The sequence below is a fragment of the Gallinula chloropus genome (genome assembly GCF_964237585.1).
Source record: "Gallinula chloropus genome assembly, chromosome: 1".
NCBI classification, from domain to species: domain Eukaryota; kingdom Metazoa; phylum Chordata; class Aves; order Gruiformes; family Rallidae; genus Gallinula; species Gallinula chloropus.
Genome location: NC_140085.1, coordinates 26211769 through 26232992, shown reverse-complemented (window position 1 = coordinate 26232992; position 21224 = coordinate 26211769). Strand labels below are relative to the sequence as shown.

The 21224-nt window shown below is 40.0% G+C and overlaps 1 protein-coding gene across 3 annotated transcripts in view; it reads left to right on the top strand.

The window, feature by feature from the left end:
* BRAF (B-Raf proto-oncogene, serine/threonine kinase) overlaps positions 1-21224 on the top strand; it is a gene marked incomplete at both ends in the record, with an annotated part of 69590 nt that overhangs the window by 31902 nt on the left and 16464 nt on the right. For all 3 annotated transcript variants that reach the window (XM_084279218.1, XM_084279217.1, XM_084279216.1), the window contains 4 exons: positions 10973-11076; positions 11820-11922; positions 13185-13333; positions 14393-14512. In XM_084279218.1, the coding sequence (XP_084135344.1) occupies positions 10973-11076; positions 11820-11922; positions 13185-13333; positions 14393-14512 (476 nt within the window). The remainder of the gene's footprint in view (positions 1-10972; positions 11077-11819; positions 11923-13184; positions 13334-14392; positions 14513-21224) is intronic.

Below are 21224 nucleotides of genomic sequence, written 5' to 3'. Positions count from 1 at the left end.
GTGTAAAGATTACAGGAATGTGGTATTTGCATATAGGACAAGATTTAAGCAATTATTGAGATTTGCTGCTACTTGTGGGATTTTTTTTTTAATTTTTTTTTTTCTTTAAGAGTTTGAGGGTGGTTGGTTTTGAGCACCTGCGTAGAATATCACTTGTGTGTCTTTGGGACTGACATTTCTTAAACTGGTAGACTTGGGATAAGGAAAAAAAAACCCTGTTGCCAATTGCAAGGACTATTCCAATTTTTACCTCCCTCTAAAAGTTGACAAAACAGTTAAAATCATTTAGCAATTTCACCTGTTAGATTGCTTGGTTTACTGTACACCTTAAGACATTACTAAGACTTTTTAGACAGGTTTCCCGTGGCACATCAGTTGTGGCTGGTCCCTTGCAGGGAAGTGTTCCAGGACCTTGAATGGAATAAACATTTTGTGGAGGTATCTGGAGTATCTCTCTGTCATGGAGAAGGAATATAAGAATAGGACAGGCATGTAGGATATTTTCCCAGTCATTTTCTGAATTTGAACTGTTTGTCACTCAGGAATTTTATGAGTTTAAGCATTTCCTATTTGGAAACCGTCTGTCCAGTCTCCATTAAACACATGCTATGGATACTAGAAGTTTGTGTCCCATAAGGAATCCCATGGGCATGGTTATATGCAGTGTGAGTAATTGTGTTCTGTCTTGGCCTTTAAATCTGCCATGTGCTAGCGTTCTGTACTGGAAGACACAAAGGCTTCTGAGAAAAGCCATTTGCTGACAAGGCCTGATGCAAAACCAAGTAGGTAAAACTAATCTCAACTGCACAGAACAACAACATTGGGAGGCTTCTGATGTTGTAGTGAAGTTTTTGATGTTGGATGTGGGGTATTGGTTTTAAACTAGAAAAGGGGAGATTTAGGTTGGATATTAGGAAAAAAAATATTCAGTATGAGAATGGTGGATTACTGGAATAGGTTGCCCAGAGAGGTGGTGGAGGCCCCATCTCTGGAGATGTTCAAGGTCAGGCTTAATGGGGCTCTGAGCAACCTGGTCTAGCGAAGATGTCCCTGCTTACTGCAGGGGGGCTGGACTAGATGACTTTTAAAGGTCCCTTCCCAACCTAACACATTCTGTGATTCCAATGGGAAAGAGGAGAATGTGGTAGGGGAGCTTCTAACTTAAGTACTTTCTGAACAAGGTCATATAACTTGCCTATATTAGCAGCCCTGAATGATTTTGATTAACCAAGAGATCTCTTACAGCCAGGTACTTACAGTGTGGGAAGAAACAGTGTGAAAGCAAACGAGCAGTCCTGAATGGCGTATGTCAGAGTGTGGAAAGTTAGGAAAACCCCCTGTGTTTAGGTGTAAGAAATGATGGGCAGTTAAAAAGAATCAGGGGTTGATGGTTCTTATGCTTAATCTGTATGTAGCCTGTCGCTGCCTGCCACAGGATGCTAGCTTCCAGAGGAGACTTTCCATCATGTGTTCTGGCTGCCTTCTTGGCAGAATGGCTGTAAGGGTTATAAGGAGTCCCTGCTGCTCTGCTCAGTGAAGTTACAGGGAGTCCTCTCACAGCTCCAGTGCCTACTTGCTTTCTGTGAGCATAAACAAGGAGTGGATTTGGTCATTCTGCATTTCATTTCTATCCATAGTCATCTGAGAAGTGACAGTGAAACTGGGAGGTAGGTGGGGGCTGGAGGAGAGGAGTAGCAGATGCTGTTCCTGCTTTAGGAAAGCTTGGTGGTCTCCAAGTACTTGAGATCTGCAAATTCTGGATACGATCAAATAATTGTGTGTCTTTACCCACCATGAGGCCTAAAAAGGTGGCAGCTTCTAAACCAAGAGTGATACTTTGCTAAAAGAAAAAGTTTCCCTTTCTACCGTGTTCAACTGCAGAAGATTATGTTGATTTCAGTTGGGTTTTGATTTTTTTTTTTTTAAGAGCAATTTGGGGTGATTCATATAAAAGCTAAGCATAAATTTGGGCCAGTAAAGCCTTCTTCCATTTTATGTATTCATATGCTTCATGTGTCATGGCTATATATGTATTATGAAGTTAATGAAAGCTCTCAAAATGTAAATATGAGACTGCATTTTTAAAAGGGAGAGTTTGTAGTTTGAAGCTTTACAGAAACTAAACAGGATTGTGGATGCTGTGCATGGGGACAGCTCTTATTTTGGATTTCTTGCTCTTGTCACACTTCGTTTAATTAGTACATCTGCCTTTTAATTAGACAAGCAATTGTGGTCTTCTCTGCAGTCACGAAGGCTAGAAGAATCAGATACTTTTACCCTACCTAAATTCTTAGCATAAATTAATTCATCATGCATGCACAAGATCCTTCAAATGTTCTGGTTTTAAAATTGATGTTAGGTGCATTTCTCCTAATTCCAGATTTGCATTTGGTTATTATTGCTGTTTATGCTGTGAGTTTGTGCCTCAAGCTTACCAGGTAGTAAACTCTGGATTTCTATAAGCATTCAATGTTTCTTACCAGTTTTACCTGTCAATTGTAAAGAAAATTCAGAGAAGGGATGCTCAAGCACTTGAATAAACTTGTTTCATTTTTTTAATTATTTGGTTTAACATGATTAGGTTTTTCTAATCAAAACCAATTAAATTCTCATGCCATTTCAATCATGAAGCAGAAATGGAGTTTATTTGTAGTCTGTGCCACTGGATGCTTGCAAAATATGTCTAATATTTTGGAATTGTATGCATCATATGAACATACTGGTGGAATGAAGTAAACAGTAGCTTACTTTCAAGTAAAATTTACTTGATACATTTATTTAATTATTATTTTTTAAGTGCTTGGATTGCAAGGGAGAACTGTTGGCCTATCTAACCTAGTGCTGAAAGGCAAAATCAAATTAGAGACTAAATTACAGTTTTCATTTGGAAGAAATTTAACCATGGAAGACTTTAAGGCTGTCAATAAGGAAACAGAATTGTATTACATCAGAGAAGTTGTGTAATGAAATAGACTTTGCAGGTACCTCAAGGAAGTCCTTCATGTCTAGGAAAGCCTGAAGAAAGTGTCTTTGTGAGGTGTTTAGTGAAACAAGGTGAGTGGCAGTGCTACAGCTGGCTGTGTGTACCAAGGTCTAGCTTGAATGGAGGTAATTTTCTTCACAGCAGCTCATACAGTGCTGCATTTTTAATCTGGTGACCAAACAGTGCTGATAGCACAGCAGTGTCTTAGGTACTGCTGAGCATCACTTGCACAGGGTCAGGGCCTTACCTGTTTCCCAGTGCTTCTCCCAGCACGTAGGCTGGGGAGGGGGCACAGCGGGGACAAGGGATATTCCATGTCATATAACATTATTCTCTGCAGTAAAACAGAAGGGAGTTTTTCCAGAATTGCTTTTGCTCAGGGACTGGCTGGGCATCGATCTGCTGGTGGTGAGTGATTGCTTCTGCATCACTAGGAATATTTTTCCCTTATTTTTTTTCCCTCCGTTTCTTGCTTTTATCCTTCCAGCTCTCTTCCCCCATCCCATCGAGGGCAGGGTGATCAAGCAGCTGGGTGGTGCTCAACTACTTGCTGGGTTTAACCCACCACCCAGGCTAAACTGGTTAAATTCGAAGTAATAGGTGTTTAAGGAGAATAATCTACTTCAATTTTATTGACATATAGTCTAAGATTGAAAAGTCAAAGAATATTGAAAACTTGCCCGTATCAAATTGATGACTTAACATTGATCACTTGTAAGGGTATTAAGTATGGAGGGCTTAGTGATTTCTTACTTGAAGAGATAGAAAGTCTGTCTGTAGAAAGTAATGAATGGTGGAGAAAAATATTGTTTGGTGTGTGGTTCCTTCGTGATGTCCTAGTCAGGCACTCAATGAAATGCAATGCATTCAATTATCTGAAAATAACCAGAAGAAATGTTTTAATACCATGTCTAGTAAATCATACTTAAATTCATAGTTTCTTTTGTTTAAGCAAACCAAGCAACTAAAACTTTAATATTTGCAGACAATGTGTATACCACCAGAAGATAAGAGTATCCATTAGGTTTTAGGCTTGGTTGCAACAGCTTAGAGAGGAGTTCTAGCCCTTTTGTGGCACGATTTTTTGCCCTGCTGCATTTAAAACATTTAGAGTGTGATAATGTGGGACTGGATACTACACAGGTGGACTCTGGGTCTGACCTGTTAGAAAGATTTATTTAACCTATTTTGTAACTTAAATTTCTAATGAGACTGGGTTTTGGTTTGGAGAGCAACCAGCTGACTTTTCTTCATCACTTGAACAGAAACCTGAAAGTTCTGGGGTTTGATTCCCATACAGTGGCTATGGATGTTCTCATAGGCAAGTGTTTCTCTCAAGTCTGAAGTCTAAAGCCATATTTTTTCAAACTTTTTTTTTAACTGGCTCACTGTCAGTCCTAAAAACTTACGGCACTTCTAACTGAAATTTGAAGAGGGTGATCCCTCTGTCTGCTGTCACCTTAAAAACAACCAGTGCTCTTCCGAACGCAGTTTAAGAGCTGTCCCTCCAAAACTTGAAAAAGATACTGTGGAGACGGCTGTTGACTGGGCACAGCAGATTTGATCCAGTGTGGTTTCATGCCGGTGCTCTCTTGAGCAAATGTTTCTGTATTGACTTAAATTAGTCCATGGTGTTCTACAAAGGAATACCTTTAATTGTGTTGGAGGTACAAGCAGGCGCTGGTAAGCGTTGTCTTTGGAAGTTGAATGGGATGCATTTGATGAAATACTGACAACTGGGTAGACTCTGTTCAACTTCCCTTGGAAACATTTAATTCAGTGGAATAATGTCCCATTTGCCTTACTAATGTGCTACATGTAGAATGCATGTTCTTAAATGCTGCTTTCTCCTGGAAGTCGGAGCATCATCACGTCCTTTCTTATGTCTTCTTCATGTTGAAGAAGATGTGGTGTTCATTATCATCTTTGCCACAGAGGGGGTTAATTTTATCTGTTAGTGCTATAACAAGTGGTTGAACAATCTGATTAAATATTTGTCCTTCATACCTAAGATGAGAAATTAAATGTGGATCCTGTGTATGGATTTTTACCAGAAAACCTAACATGTGGGAAGGCAAAGCTAGTTACTTGGCAAAAACATAGCTTCGCTTATTTGTCTCCTATCACATTGAATTCTCTGAGCGTGTTGGTGGCAAATTTTTTAGCCATATAGATACTAGGGGAAAAAAGTGTGATCTCTCAAGGTATATATTTTGAGGTAACTAAATCTGTATTTTGAAGTAACATTTTAAAATCCTTACTACTTGGAATATTTTTGTTATTGTACCCAGTACTCTGTTAAACTGTTTAGAATTTTTCTGAAGCTCTGAGGTATGTTACACATGCCTTATGTGCACCCATAACACTTGGCTGAAGTGAGTTGATCTACAGCTGTAGATCGAGGGGGGGAAAAATGGAACTACCTAAATAGTTTTGACAAGTGTAATATGAGATGTTCAGAGCTATCCAGCCTCTCTGCTGTTAGAGAATATCTTTACATTGATTTTGAACTGCTTGTCAGTCTCTTCAGTCTCTGTATTGCTGTAAAATATTGGAAACTGCACTGGTGTAAGGAAGCATTTTTAACTTACTGAGACGATGCCAGTTTCTGCTCTGATGTTAGAAGAGTGATGTAAGAGTTATTTAGGGATGTAGCCCTGAATTTCTTACTGAAATGGGAATGACCTGATTTACAGAAATAAATGATTTATTATGCATTGCTTAAATGCTTGTGGCTGCAGTACTAAATATATATTAGCAATTTTTTTATAAACACTTATTGCACGTAGAAATAGTTCACATGAGTAAGAGAGCTGTGAAAATCAAGTGCTGTGGTTCTGTTTAACGTGTCTAGGTAGTAAGACTCTGCTTTGAGAGTTTTTGGAGTCTGGAATCATTTTCATTCATTTGCAGACGTGAAGTCCCAAGGAAAGTTGAGTGTGTCTTTTGGTGACTTCCTGAATTGCTACTTGACCAATTCAAGCTGCACAAGTACATTGCTTTCTCTGGTGTATTACTGCATCTTGCAGTCTGTATTGGGAGGTTCTGTGTGATCCCTTAGGGTTGCATAGGCTTTTGAAAACTATTTGCTGAATCAACGTCCAAATTATTATAAAAACCTAGGCCTCTTTTGATCAACAAATCTTAGGCATGTAAGTAACTTAAAAAGAAAACCCTTAGCAATTAGAGTTTGGGAACAGATCCGCTAATTCAGTAGCGTGGACTCTTAGGTAGTAACTGTTGTGAAATGTATTTAGATTCTCCTAGTTACAAGACAGAGAGGGATCAAAAGATGATGGATGAACGTGGACAAAATGAGTTTGAAACAGGATTACAGTCACAAGGGAGTGTGTATTTTGGAGTTGATCAGAAATTTTCTCACAGGCAACCAATTTTGTTGAAAAATGCTGATGTGTTTCAGTTAAAAAGCTCTGTGGGAATCCTGTCAAAACTCTTGATGGAATTGATAAGCACACTTTGATTCCTGCTCGCCTGCTGTGCTGGAGTTGCCAGCTCTTGGCAGGTGGCCCTGGGGGCTCAGTGGGTTGGGGGGCTGCCCCAGGCCGGGGCTCCTTCTCCCTGTGCTGAGTAGGAGGCTGTTCTGAAACTCCTATTTCAAGGAGCCAGTCTACTAGCTGGGGAAAAAATAAAAAAAAATAAACAAGAATTTTGAGGGGATTGTGTTTTTGTTTTTTTTTTCTTCGCCTGAAGATTGAGTTGCTCTCCAAATCACTTCCTTGGAGAAGGGTTGTTTTTTAACTTTGCTGTGATTTGGGTGTGAGAAGAGGATGGAGGGGGGAAGGGAGGTTTGGAGGGGAATGCTTTGCTCCATGAGATTTCTCCTTTACAGCAGGTGCTGGTAGGGACTGAAGGGCTACATGCACAGATGGTGATAGACCGTACTGTACCAGTCTGGGAAAATGATTAATCAATACTAGAGGGATTTATTCTGGTATTTAGTTCCTTTAATTTAGCCTTCTGTTTCTTTGCTCAGGAGTTCTGTAAGAGAATGTTCTAAATGTGATGCTGATTCAGGATCCTGGTGATTTTTAAGAGAAAACAGTTCCCTAACTGGTTTTTTGTCTGGATCTTTTTGCAAATGGCAGTGAAGAGAACAAATGTTCTATCCATGTTTCTAATTGCAAGTTGCATAAATATGCCTCAGATTTTAATGAGGGGGACTTGGGGAAGTAATACTGAGGAACAGCAAATGATAAGTGAGCAAGATGCGTAATGCACATTTGTTATAGTCCTATTGCACTTGCATTGCTGTAGTCAACCTTCATTCTGATACTTCTTGAGTCTTGAGAACTTGCCTTTCTGACATTAATCTCTTAAAAAGAAGCCTGTAACTTAACAAATCTTGTTTTCAGCAAAATTAAAATGAAAACCAAAATTAAAAATCACCTGAAGTGGCATTATTTACAGCAGTGTAATTCATAATTCCTGATGCAGATCTTTGCTTCATGAGGTGCTGGAGGATGTTGTTGTCCTTTATGGAGCATCGTTGGTGGGGGAAGAAAATGTCTTCCAGTGAGCACAAGGCTCCTTCTCTTTTTCTGTTCATCTCTTCTTTAATGTTAGTCACATTTTTTCCACTGCTTGGCTTTTCTTCCTTGACCTGTTTAGTTCCCTTACCCAGGTTCAGGTTTTACTACCTTGGTTTCTTCTAATAATTGCTGCCTTAAAGTTTTCTGCCTAAGCTAGAGCCTTCTTTCCCATACATGTACAGTTCTAACCATTCCCTTAGGCACTCCCTTCCCCCACTGCTCCTTGTCCAGAATGAGCCGTCTTTTCTCCCAGTTGCAGCATGAAAGCTTCCTGGTCAGAATGTGCTTCCTTAGGCTGCCCACATGGTAATTCCATCATCACTGGGGGTTGGACCCGATGATCTCTCAAGGTCCCTTCCAACCCCTACGATTCTGCGATTCTGTGATTTAGCTCTTTGGCTTGTCTTCCCTCTGGCCTGCTTGGCTGTTGCCCACCCACCTGCTGCTAGAGGTGCCCTCTCCCAGTATACAGAGCCTTTCTCTGGTCAGTTCTTAAGTTTATCTTAAAGACAACTGGAGCTACCAGAGAGTCCAGTGAGGGCTACAAGGCTGTTGAGGGGACTGAGCATCTGTCATACGAGGAAACGCTGAGATCTGGGTCTGTTTAGAGAAGGCTGAGAGGGGAATCTGATCAGTGCTTCTAAATATCTAAAGGACATATGTCTAGAGGAATGGGGCCAGACTCTTTTCATTGGTGCCCAGCGATAGGACAAGGGGCAACAGGCACAAACTGGAACATGGGAAGTTCTGTCTCAATATAAGGAAAAACTTATTTACTGTGAGGGTGACAGAGTACTGGGGCAGACTGCCCAGAGAGGTTGTGGAGTCTCCTTCTCTGGAGAGATTCAGACTCGCTTGGACACAATTCCATGCACCCTGCTGTAGGTGATCCTGCTCTGGCAGGGGGGTTGGACTAGATCTCCAGAGGTCCTTTCCAACTCCTGCCCTTCTGTCAATCTGTGGTTGTCCTGCTTCTCCTCCTATTTCTCCTCAATACCCAACCACTTTCCTGGGTCTCTTCACTCCCCTTTTTTCCCTCATGGTCTCTGTCACACTCTTGAGTGTTTGAATTTCTCCTTCCATTGTAGATACCAGAGGCTGCTAGAAAGGTAGATCTGAAGCGTCTGTGGAGGCTCTGTCTCAATCCAGCAGGAGCTGTACTTAGAGCAAAAATAGCCTTGAGCCGAAGAGCACTTCCTCCATCAAAATGGCTCATGATTGGAACTGACATGTGTGGGAGGTTGGAGCACACCTCTGAAATCCTCAGAGGTTTTAGTCAGATTCTTAAAAATGTTGAGTTTGTATTTGTAAATAAGTTAGAGACAGGGTGAACTTGTCACCCAACACTGGGGGGACAGGCAGGTTCTTTTAGGGATCCTTGGCAGAATGATGATGGCACTAAATTTGGTTACAATTAAAGCTTTCTTTTCTTAATAGGATGTTATGATTGGCATAGCACAGAATTTATGATTAGAATGGCACGGGATTTCTACAAGCAGAATCAATATTGTATCAGTAGTGTAATACAGAATTTATAATGCAACCTACAGTCTCTAACTACCTCTGCAGATCAGGCTGCATCTTTAATACATGGTTTGCTGTATCAATGTAGCAATCATAATCTAGTCTCAAAAAATCCATATACAAGAACACAAGTCACTCTCAATCCTGGGAGGAAGCAGAGGACAGGGGAGGCCTCTGGGCACCGGCATGTCCCGAGTCTCACTGTCCAGCAGCAACTCTGGTCCAAGTTCCCCTGTTTTGGGCTGGTGGCTGCACGGTTTTACGGGCAGTGTGCTGTCACGCTGTGAAGGGGCCATCACCAACCACCATGACTGCCTGGGACATTCAAGGCAGGCAAAGAAGGGAGTAATTGGCCTGGCACCCAGCAACCCTGAGACCAGTAGAGAGGGTAAATCTGTTTGGTTTACAGGACCTTCAGGGCCTGATAACAAAGGGGATGAGAATGAATAGGTGAGCCACTTGGTCACAGATATTGGCTGAATTCCTCATAAAATAGTGCTGGTTGCCAGGGGTCGGAAGCAGGGGGTACCCATCACAGAATGACCTTATGTGAACAGTTGGTTTCACCGTGAAAAACTAGTTTTGTAGAGACTTAAACAACAGAGGGCTGAGTTTTACAATGGGAAGTTCTTGACCATATAGATGATAATAGATGCTCCCAGGTTCTCTCTTAATTCCAGTGTCAGGCATGAGTAACAATTAAGGATATTTGATGCTGGAGGAATAACTACAAGTGATTGAAAGCCATGGTGCTAACTTCTAGGATGGAAAGAAGTTACTTAGATGCATTAAGAAGTAATGGAATGCACAGAACAAAGTGGTCACTTAAGGCTGAATATCAAGATTCTAAAGTGGTGTGCTATAGGATAGTTTTTTCCAAGGAATTAGCAGAAATAATATTTTTAAATGCTTCTGACCAGATGAAAAGTACAAATGTCCTGTATAAAGTGCTTTCATGTTAACAGGAGGAAGATTGTGAATTAAAATACTCCTCCTATTTGCCTCTTCTGAGAGAGCTTGTGTCTGAGTTCTAGAAATGCAATATATAGCGTAACCTCAAGTGGTGTTCACAAAGCTACTTGAAATAGACTGCTACTTTTCGCTGTCATCCTTAAGTAGGACATAGGACCCCTAAATACCCATGGAAATTTAAGTGCAAGGAGCAAAAACTAGGCTGTGATCCAAAGCCAGTTGAAGCCAATTAAGAGACTGCTTTTGGCTATTGAGAGCTCTGGCTTAGGCCAGTAGCAAGCTAGAACTGAGTGTCAGGTGTTTAGACTGACTTTTTTGGTTAGTGAAATCTGTGGATTTTTCTTTTGAGTCATGTTTGATGTACTGTCTGTGACTATAGATGTCCCAGTGTTTATACCGCCTAAAGCGTTACATATTTTCACTATTTAGTTCTAGAAATAGTAAGTGGATGAAATTCAACACCTTAACTGCACTTAATCACCAGATTATGCATTGTTCGGGTTTTATGGCTTGACACTATACACTGCTAAATCACAGGTGTGCCTCAAGATGATGTACTTATGTGCTTACAGTTAGAATAGAGCAGGGGCAAGGAAAGTGTCTTTACTTTGTGGTTCTTTGGCTTGTTTCAGTGTGCTTCTCTGCATTTTTTCTATCCTGTTAAGTATTTAAACTCTTCAAATACTGCAACAAGAGAAGAATGTTTTTCAAATAGCAAATGTCTGTAGAATTACAAATATAGGTTAAAGTGAGAGGTGATGGTCTGCTTTGTTATTGTTTTGGTTTGTTTGCATTATTATCTTTTATTTTAGAAATAGAAAATAAAATATTTACATTTTATCATAATGGTTTTTTGAGTGCAGTCCAAGTTAGTTCTTTCAGTTCTACTTGGGGGGTAAATTGGAACTTGTTTTACTTACTGTTTTTCATATTTGACCTCTAGGTTCCAGCAAGATGTGGAGTGACAGTCCGAGACAGCCTAAAGAAAGCTCTGATGATGAGAGGTCTTATTCCAGAATGCTGTGCTGTTTACAGAATACAAGATGGGTATGGTTTGTGTGTGGTGGTATTTACTATTAAAATCTCTTCTTAGGCTTACCCAGTTACCAGTTCTATCCAACATTGTGGAATTTGTTTTCAGAGCTCAGAATAATGCTGTACTTTGCACCAAAATGATTTGTGCCTTGAAGGTGTGTCTAGAAAGAATGGCAAACTCCTAGAACAAAAATTGGTCACTTCAAAACCAGGCATGATACAGAGTAATACGGGCTTATAGACTGCTGGCAAAACACTTCTTAATCAAACTCAAGCTAATCAAACAAGTGTGAAATGGGTTTTGTTAACTCGTTGGTTTTATTTGACCTGGTTATCATGCATTCTTAACTGCGAATATAGAGGGGGAGTTGGGTGGGAAATTGAGTTTCTGGCCCTAAGAAGTTTGTAGATTATTCTACTGCAAAAAATTATCCATCTCTTTGGAACTCTTATGCAACAGGTGCTTTCAGAAGCACTTTACTTGATCAGAAGGGTATCTGTCACTTTGGAACCAAGGCATTAGCCTTTTCTGGATCTGATTGGAAAGGTCTGTTTCTTTCCCATGGTTTGTCCACGGGACATGTGCTTTCCTTGGTAGGTACTGAGCCTGACACCTTGCCTGTAAAGGTTCCTACAGCTAGAGACTGTGTAGCAAACCCCCCCCAGTGCAACTTTCTACCTGATCTCACATCTTCAGCAGGAGACCTGCAAGAGATTGTGAGCTGGTGCCAATCAAGGGCTTATTTACACTTCAGGGAGAAGAAGCCAATTGGCTGGGACACTGACATTTCCTGGCTCACGGGAGAGGAGTTGCATGTGGAAGTCTTGGAGAACGTGCCGCTCACGACACACAATTTTGTATGTACTGCTTTTTATGAAATGTGGAGTAGGGTTAAATCAACTTTGTACTTTCAAATTCAAATTAACAACTTTGAATTATCTTTTGTATCTGTGGGATGTGGTGGGGGTTGCAGAAGAAGTTTTTGATCACAATAGCTTAAGTGAATTTAGATAGAATTGCAATTGAAATAAGTGATGTTAGAGTACTTGATCACCCTTAAAACTTTCACATTTGGATGGAATACACCCTCTAAAATCTATAAGTGTGGGGGGTTTAAATCAGCACTGCATTGCAGAGCTGTAATAATAATCTACTATTTTTGTATTGCTGTATCTATAAAATGTATTCTGGGCCTCCCTGCTGGCTCTGCAGCAGCAATTAACTAATGAACTAACTATTCCCAGAGCGGTGCTGACATCATCAATGATGCTAGTGCACAAATATGTTTTTGACCTGATAAGGCACCAAGTAAATGGAAGCTGCTAAACAGGGTCCATCTAAATGGTTCCAGCTACATACAGAATCCTGGAAATAATGTTTGTCACATGGAGAAGAAAGACCTACTTAAATGAAAAAAACAATTCTGTTTGCAAGCTGCTTATACTGTTTCACTCAAATGAGCTAGTTTGGCAGTGGCTGGTTAGGTGAAAGTCTAGTAGACAACTTTTTCTTTACTATTATTATTACATGTAGCAATACAGCTAGAATGTGTTTTTATGCTAAGTATTGCAAAACTTGAAACTAAATCATCTCTCACTCCATAATATGGAGTAATATATGTTCGCTCTTTTCTGATTTGAAATGTGTCTGTGTTTCAGTAGTGAAAATTACAACTATATTGTAACCATACATGCAAATCATATATGTCACGTGTATTTCTAGTCCTGTGAGTGTCAGATAGAAATGGCATTTGGCTCCTGGAAAAATTAGAAGATGAGTCTTTCAGCAGCTTTTGGTTTTTTATAGGTTGTATCCAAAGAAACTCTTGTTTGTCTCTAGCATCATAATAGTGCACTGTTTCGTTTGAGATTTTTTTTCTGTTTTTCTTGCTGCTAATGAAGTGAAGTGTTAATTCCAGTAAATAGTTGAAAGAAAGTTTGAATGCATGAGAACTATTTCAAAAAGAAGGCGATCTTTTATGTGAATTTTTGATACACAAACTGTAGGTCCAGCATCAAAAAAGAGGCTTGTAAGTACATTAGAGAGGGGTAAGAGCACATAGTTTCCTTTAGGCTTAGAGGAGGACTCTATTTGATTATGGTTGTCTTTGACACCACAGGTACGAAAAACATTCTTCACGTTAGCGTTCTGCGACTTCTGCCGGAAGCTGCTGTTCCAGGGGTTCCGCTGCCAGACGTGTGGCTACAAATTCCACCAGCGCTGCAGTACGGAAGTGCCACTGATGTGTGTTAACTATGACCAACTTGAGTAAGTAGTCACAATCAGTTTTAAAGCATAGGGGTTTTTTTTATTAAGCTTACAGCTGACAGTGATTTTGTATCTTAACTTTGTAATTCAGGAAGTCAGAGGAGGTGCCTGAAAAAAATACAGGAGTTCAACTGTTCTTGTGACTGTGTAATTCCTATTCTCTCTGGGCTAGCTCAGACAACCAGTTCATATTTTTTGCTGGACTATGAAATGCTTTCTTTGAAGCATGAATGGGGTGGCTGAGCACTTGACTCTATCAAACAGACTTCTTATTGTTCACAGTTGTTGTTCTTAATCAAAACTGGTTCTTTATTATGTGATGGTTAGAGCCCTGTTTAAATGTTTAGATGTGGGTTTAGATGCAGGTTTATTCTCTTCAAACTGAAAAAAAAGTTGAGACACCAGTTTAATATGGTGAAACCACAGTCGATTTTACAGTGATAGAAAATAAATCCATTAGTGAATTTGAGTAGGTAAGAAACATAAAAGAGAATGTCCCAACCAGTCCTGTCAGCTTGAATTTAATTATTGATCTGTTGGTGTAAATCTTGTGTAGGCTAAGGATTTGGTATAAACTGGCTCTGTATTCTATCTGATCAGTTTCAGGAGAGGCTATTAAGTCTAGTTAAAATGATTCCTTCTGTGAAAGTCTGTAAAATGCTCATTATTCCCCAAGAATAAATATAACTCCAGCTTATTCTTGGATTTGTAGCTGTTTCCTTGGGCATCTCTAGAGTTTGTGCTCAGGGCATTTGGGTTTGGCATTGCATCAGTGCAAATATTAAAATACGTTTGTGTATTCCACACATACCTAGAAGTTGTGCTAAAATATTAAAAATATACTGTCCACAAAAGTGTGTTTAAGGCATGATCTTTTAATCATCAAGTAAATAATGTTTTTAACAAATCGTGAAGATTAATGTGTTAGTGTAGTCTTCATTTTAAACTTTAGAATTTGATCAGTGAGGAATGGTTTCCTTTCAATCTCAGGATGATGTGTCGTGAAGCTTCTGGTTTTTGCACAAGTTAGGTTGTTTTTATTTTGTTCTTGCCTCACAGTTTGCTGTTTGTCTCCAAGTTCTTTGAACATCACCCCATACCACAGGAGGAGGCCTCCTTAGGAGAGACCACCCCAGCATCTGGATCGTACCCCTCAGTGCCCCCCTCAGAATCTGTTGGGTATGACCTTATTCCTGCTGTTTAATAACATGACATTTCAGTAGTGTATGCTTAGAAACAGTCAAAATACTGGTTTGCAACTCTCTCTACGTTTTTGTAATCTGGTTTGTCAAGGAAACGTATCTACCTGTGCTTCACTTCAAAGAAGTGAAAGTTCTTACTCACATGAATGGTAGAAATTAGTAATGGCCTTAAGTTAAACGTGTGCATAAGTGTCTGTAGAATTGGGGCTGTACCTACTAACTGAGTTCTTCCGCATAACCACTTAGGCCTGGTTTAAACTGGAAAGATTTTTATACTTAAAATTAATGCAGGCCCAAACTATATCCTCACGTTCTTTGAGTTTGTGTTGTCAAGCTACAGTTCATTTACCTTGAAGTGACATACCTCTGTTTCAGAATAAGCCACACCAATCTAAGACTGTTGTAAACAGATGCCAATTTCAGGTTCATAATAGCACTTTTAATAGCTTTTCCATGTAAACACTGCTTCAGTATCCTCCAGTCCGTCTGTTGTCTTCCTGTTGAGATGTTGGGATATACCAGTAGAGTCTGTTTGCTGCAGGTCAAGGTTTTAAAAATTAGACTTCTAAAATGACCATAGCCTCCACTCCCTGTATTTCCAACAAAGATTCAGGACCCTCTCTCTGCAGAGAGAAGTGATCACATCTAGGTTATGTTCCCAGTAGCTAAGAAAGCACTGATACCACCCAGCACTAAATAGTGGAACAGATCTCCAGGAAAGACTGACTCAAGGATATATATCAAAGCCAAGAAACCTGACGTGGATTTATTAAGACTACCAAGTACAGAAGCCTTCAGAAAAGCATTCCTAGCACATGTGTGCTGCATGGAGATAAACTGAGTTTGCCAGAGACGATCTCTTGGGAATAGAGTGCGTTGTGTCCAGACTAAAGCAGGAACACAGCTGGAAGCTACACAGGCACTTGTGGACTCTTAACTATAGAAGAGAAATTCCCTGCTGAGCCAAGACTGTTTTATGAAAGATCAAATATGATGCTTCCCAGGACAATAGATTGACAGTCCTGCAGAGGCAACCTCATTTGGTGAGTACAAAGAAAGATAATGTTCTTATTTGTATGATTTTGTGCAATTTCAAGTAAATTTCAAGTTCTTCATCCAGGTAGTGGATGTTGCCTTTATGTCCAGTGGATGCTAGCAAGCAGATTCTGGACAGCACTGCTGCTGTGACTCCCTAAGCTAAGCAGGCTCTGCCTTTCTCATGGTGCAGCTGAAATTATACCAGGCTAGAACTAGAATCTGTGAAGAAAGCTTATTCATACCAACTGTATGAAATGTCTGTGGATGCCAAAGGCACTACATAGCCTCAATCCTTACACTGATATATGCTAAATTTTCCTACTTTTCAATTCCTTCTGCCTCACATTTGTGCTTTCTTACCAATTTGTGAGGATACAATGGGATGGGTTATCTTAATTGATACAGACATTACTTCAGGCAGTCTTAGTTCTGTGAAGTAAATTCTGAAAGGAAAAGCTGAGACCAAAGCTGGTTAATGCCTTCAGGTTTTTAACTTTACATATACTTGTTGGTTGAGGTTAAAGAGCTTTTCATAAGTGTTGCATCTGTAAATGTTTGTGGTTGCAGGGGCTATAAAAGTTTTCTAGTTTTCTATTTTTTTTGCCTTATTGTACACTTCACTCTTTAGAAAAAAAAAAAAGAAGGAACAAGGTATGCATCCTGCCTTCAAAATTCTATTTATTTTGAAAATGGTTTATGGTTATCAGCTGGTGTTCAGAAGTAGTATGCCTGTTACAAAGTCATGCAGCTTCCCCCAGGCATCAGTTCATAGTATTGCATTTACGGAAGCAGCTCAAATGCTGTTGTATGAGCACACAGCACTCTCCTTACCTTTCTCCAGTTATCCTTTTGCCTTTCTTTAATTTAAATGCTTCTCTGTTTTTTAAAGATATGATTGCAGAAGTAGTAATTTCTCTTGGATTTTTGGGGGGAGTAAAGAGAAAAGCTGTTGTCTTCTATAAAAAACATGTTCTGCTAAAGGGTACTGCCACAATAGGGGACAATTGTTCAACTGGAATTAAAAAAGAAAAAAGTGACATTTGAGGTTATCTTCTCTGTGAAGAGACACTTAAGAGCTAGGCAGTGGGATTTAAAAAACTAGTGCTTTATTAGTGTCTATTAGATTAATAATTGTTCCTTTGATTTCTCTGTTCTCTTAGCATCTTGCATGGCACAGCCCTCAGAGGAAGAGATGTTACTAATTGTTTGGTAAACCTGAGGAAAGTGAAGACAAACATCCTTCTTCATCGTTGGCCTTGTGAAGTGATTCCAGCAGCCAGCAAAGTGCCCAAAGAAAGGAAGAGTTTGTGTTGCAGGACAAGCTCAGGAGCAAAGGCGTGTGTGGCATGCGGAGAAACTGCCAAGGGATGAAATGGAGAAGGTGGAAAAAGAAAGGGTCGTAAAGGAAAAGATCACTGGGCATGATGCAAAACCTGCTAAACACGCTGGAGAACTGCTTTCACTTGGCTCACCTGTAACATCCTGAAGCAATCCTGTCCCATAGGCTTTCACTTTCCCAACCGTATGGCATAGGCAGTCCCTCCTGGTGTTCTACCCCAAGATGAGGGAGCACATACAGTCCCTTTTGCACCTTTCTGAACCCTTGTAAAAATGAGTCCAGCCTGCACATTAGGTCTTTTGTCCCACTGTAGTTCTTCCAATTTGCACTGTCCTGTTGTGCCAAATCAGCCATTTTAGTTACAGGCTGCACTTAAGTGGAAGGAATTAACAAAGTGTAAATTGAAGTCCACAAACTATACAACACATGGTAGTCATTCCTTGCACCGTCATCAAGCTTCTTCTGTATCTTCGCTCGTAAAATACGAGCATGAAATTTCTGAGAAGTTAGTTCCCTGCATCATAGAGATGTATGAAAAGGGAAGAGATTAGCTATTTGGAATATTCCAAAGTTCTCTTTCTTCAGTTTCCATCTGTCCTCAGATGTGATGCTTGGCTGAACTCAAAACTCATGAGGGAGATGTTATGGCAAGGTAACCAGCCTGGGGAGTGAGTGAGCGGTAAGGGGGCATGTGGTTGGACTTTGAGTACCACAGGCAGAGGCAGACTGCACTTGATAGAACATGCTTGGCCTCCAAAATTTACAGTTTACCTGCTTGCTAGTGTAGCTGAAATACCAGATCCTTAGTAGTCCTGAGAAACTGCTTATGTATGGAAGTGCACTCTATTCTTAGTTAACAGCAGTAATAAAAAGCGAATCCAGTCCTACTCTAGTGTAAACAAAACAAGAGCAGCCTCGGTATGCATTGTAGTAAGTTTGGCTTGGGTATGAGTGGGCAGCCTACCAAGCGAGTAGTGTGTACCCCAACTGAGCCCTGTGGCTAAACAGATGCACTTGTTCAGGCTGGAAGGGGGAGAGAAAAATCTCCGTCCAGTAGAGATGCTGTCATCATTTTAAGAGGAGCAACACATACCCTGTAACTGAAGCTAGGGGGATGTGATTTTCAGTTTTAAGTATTTACCTAAGTACAGCAAGATAAAAATCCCAGCTATAATCATAGAATTGCATGGGTTGGACGAGACCTCAAGGATCATAGAGCTCCAGCCCCCCTGCCACAGGCAGGGCCACCAGCCTCCAGCCTGGATCTACACAAGGTTGCCCAGGGCCCCATCCAATCTGGCCTTGAATACTTCCAGGGACGGGTCATGCACCACCTCTCTGGGCAGCCTGTTCCAGCACCTCACCACTCTCTCTGTAAAAAACTTCCCCCTAATATCTCATCTAAACCTTTCTTCCTTTACCTTTAATCCATTCCCCCTTGTCCTGCCATTGTCTACCCTTTTAAAAAGTTGATTCCCTTCCTGTTTGTAAATCTTTGAAGACCAGACAAACCTCTTTGGAGAAAAATCTTTCCTGAGTAGACAGCTCTTAAATAAATGAAACATCACGTTGATGAGTTAAAGGAAATTAAGGAGAAAAACCTATAGTGAAATTTCCTTTTGTATTTGTAAAGTGAGCTGTATCACTGCATGTTCTAAGATCTGGTGGAGGTGCTGTATATAATTTATAAAATTGTTCATTCATGTGTAATGTAGCATGTGTGGGCATTTTTCTAAGTTACCTTCTTCTTTCCCATGGACCCAGTTTTGTAGAACAGTGGTGTTGGCACTTGCCGTGATGGACAAAGGGTTAAAAAGAAATCTACATCTGTCTGCATTTTCTCTTGGCTTCTGACAAAACTTCTGTTTTGCCTTGATAAAAAGGAGGGACAAAAGTGTTTATCCCAAATACGTAGTCTGAGAAAAATGCGTGTTCTGCCATACTGCCAGTAAAGGCTATGAGGTATTGAATTAAGATGTGACAGCCCCTTCAGGTTGTTGCCTGGGAAGCTGAAAAAAAGATCTTGATGCAGCTGAAGATACAGTTTTTGCTGTGCATGGGCAGAGCCTGGTGGTAATCTCTCCTGAGTTTGTGATTATAGTAGGCCATCTTGGCCAGCAACTGCTTGTGTCTTGCTCTTCGCTAGTTACCTTTTTCAAGCAAAATTCCTACTTAGTAAAAACAACCTATGTTTTTGGAAGTGTCCCAAGGACACCCATTAATGAAACCCTAACTGTATAGATTGAACACGTGGCCAACTGCTCATAAGATTGCCCTTTCTGGATTCTTTGGTGACTAAAGCCCAGTGATCTCCTCAGTAACAATTGAGAGACTCCAAAAAGGAAAATTCTTTATCAGCCCGTGCTTGTTTTCTAAAGATCTGAACTTCCATCAGTTTAATGAGTAGGGAAAGCTATTTGAATGGTTTTCAAACACGGTATGACATAGCATGCTGTCAGAGCTAAGAATATGATGGGCATGATGACCTGTGACCAGAAGTATTTCCATAGCAGATGACCATTTAGGACTCAAAGGAGGATGTAATAGAAACAGTATTTCTGCAATTTGGTTTACTTTCCCTTGGATTACTCATGATCACAGAAAATCTGATTGCTTCTGTTCTTGTCATGTGGCAGAGATCAAATGCTGCCTCACAGTCACTCCTAGTTGCAATGATCTGTTGTCTGTTGCTACACACTTCCCCTAAATTCCTTATTAGTGAGAACTCTCAGGAAGTTTGAGCAGGAGTTATCTATCCCCACAGTGGCACTGCTGGCCTAGTGGAGACACATTTTAGGCTTTTCTTCTGAAATTTTTCTGTCCAGCATCTGACACACTTGTCTGAACAAGAAAACACAGTGCCTTAGAATGTCAGCCAAGCCCTACACTTGTATCTGTGTGGTGTCCTATCTCCTGGTGTGGGTTCTAGGTGCATGATTTCCTTATGAAAGATGTTCAAGAGTTCAAAACTTCCCCATCTACTGTAGAAAAAGTCTTTACCCAAAGATACTTTTTAACAATGCATGAAAATTTTAGCTTATACGTATGTATATCAACTGCATTTTTTAAATGTTTGTGAAATTCTGAGCATCTTCTGAAATGCTGGTCTGTTCCAGGCCCTTTCTCAGAAAGTTGTCTGTTGGCAGTTTCAGTTCATTGCTTCCCAGTATCTTCTCAGTATTTGTATTCTGGCATGTGACAGTAGGTCACTATTTAATAAATAAATAAATAAAATTAAGCACCCTACCTGTTCTTCACCCACCCCACTTCCTAAACATGAAGTATTTTATTACAACACACTAGACTTAGTTGAATTAACTCACAAGTGCTCTCTTTGGCCATTCTCAACTGCGCGATTATTGGCCAGGGAGGGATGACAGGTACTTAAGATACAGAAAGCACTGAGTTCTGGGATCAGTGCCAAGCTGTATAAACGCTTCAGTGAAAGGCAGGGCAGTAGTCTTTAAAGCAGACTGTTTCTCAAAAAATGTCAAGACATCCTGTTGAAAATATTAGAGGCCGAGGAGTGTTCCCTTCCAGGAGCAGCCCGGGACCTATTGCCCCTGTATTCTGCTGTATGGTTTGTTTCTGCAGCTTCTCCCCACGGGCATTGCCTTTGTGGGCATGGTAACTAACCTATGAGTAACTGAACTCCTGTTTTAAGAGTTGTGCTTTCTGTAAGTTGTAAAAACTGTGTTGTCAGTTATGATGTATATTTTAACATAAAATTTTCTGTGACAAAGGTTTCTCATTGACCTTTTGCCTTATATCCATTAAATTGAATCATTACACTTAACAGAGACTGACCTTGACTTGAGTAAGAGATAAATGACAGTTTATTGTACTTTAACAAAATAAATGGAAAAGCAAAGAAGTGATGTTCTGCCTTCTTACAAATGTAAAAAAGTATTTAGATATTTTGTCTTTTAAATATATGATTCGTGATGCCATATATTCAAGACTTTACTTACATTTATGTCAGGCAGCATTTGCATTTCTTCAGAAAATTTGTCTGTATAGTCTGATGCTTACTTTTCAAATCAAATCTTTTGCATTGCCTAACTCTAGCACTGTAAATAACATTTTCAAGGTTGCAGTATTCAAAGTTATTTCTTAAAGGTTGAGGTTAAGAGGTGATCTATTTGTTTTTACTGTCAATAATTCATATAACATTGGCCATAATCCTAATTAATTAAATGATCAGTATGTCATTTTTAGTCTGTCTTTATTGAACAATAATCCCACCCATGTGATTTGTCTTGTGACATCTTCTGGCTGTAACTTTGATGCAAGATGTTAAGCATTTTTAGTT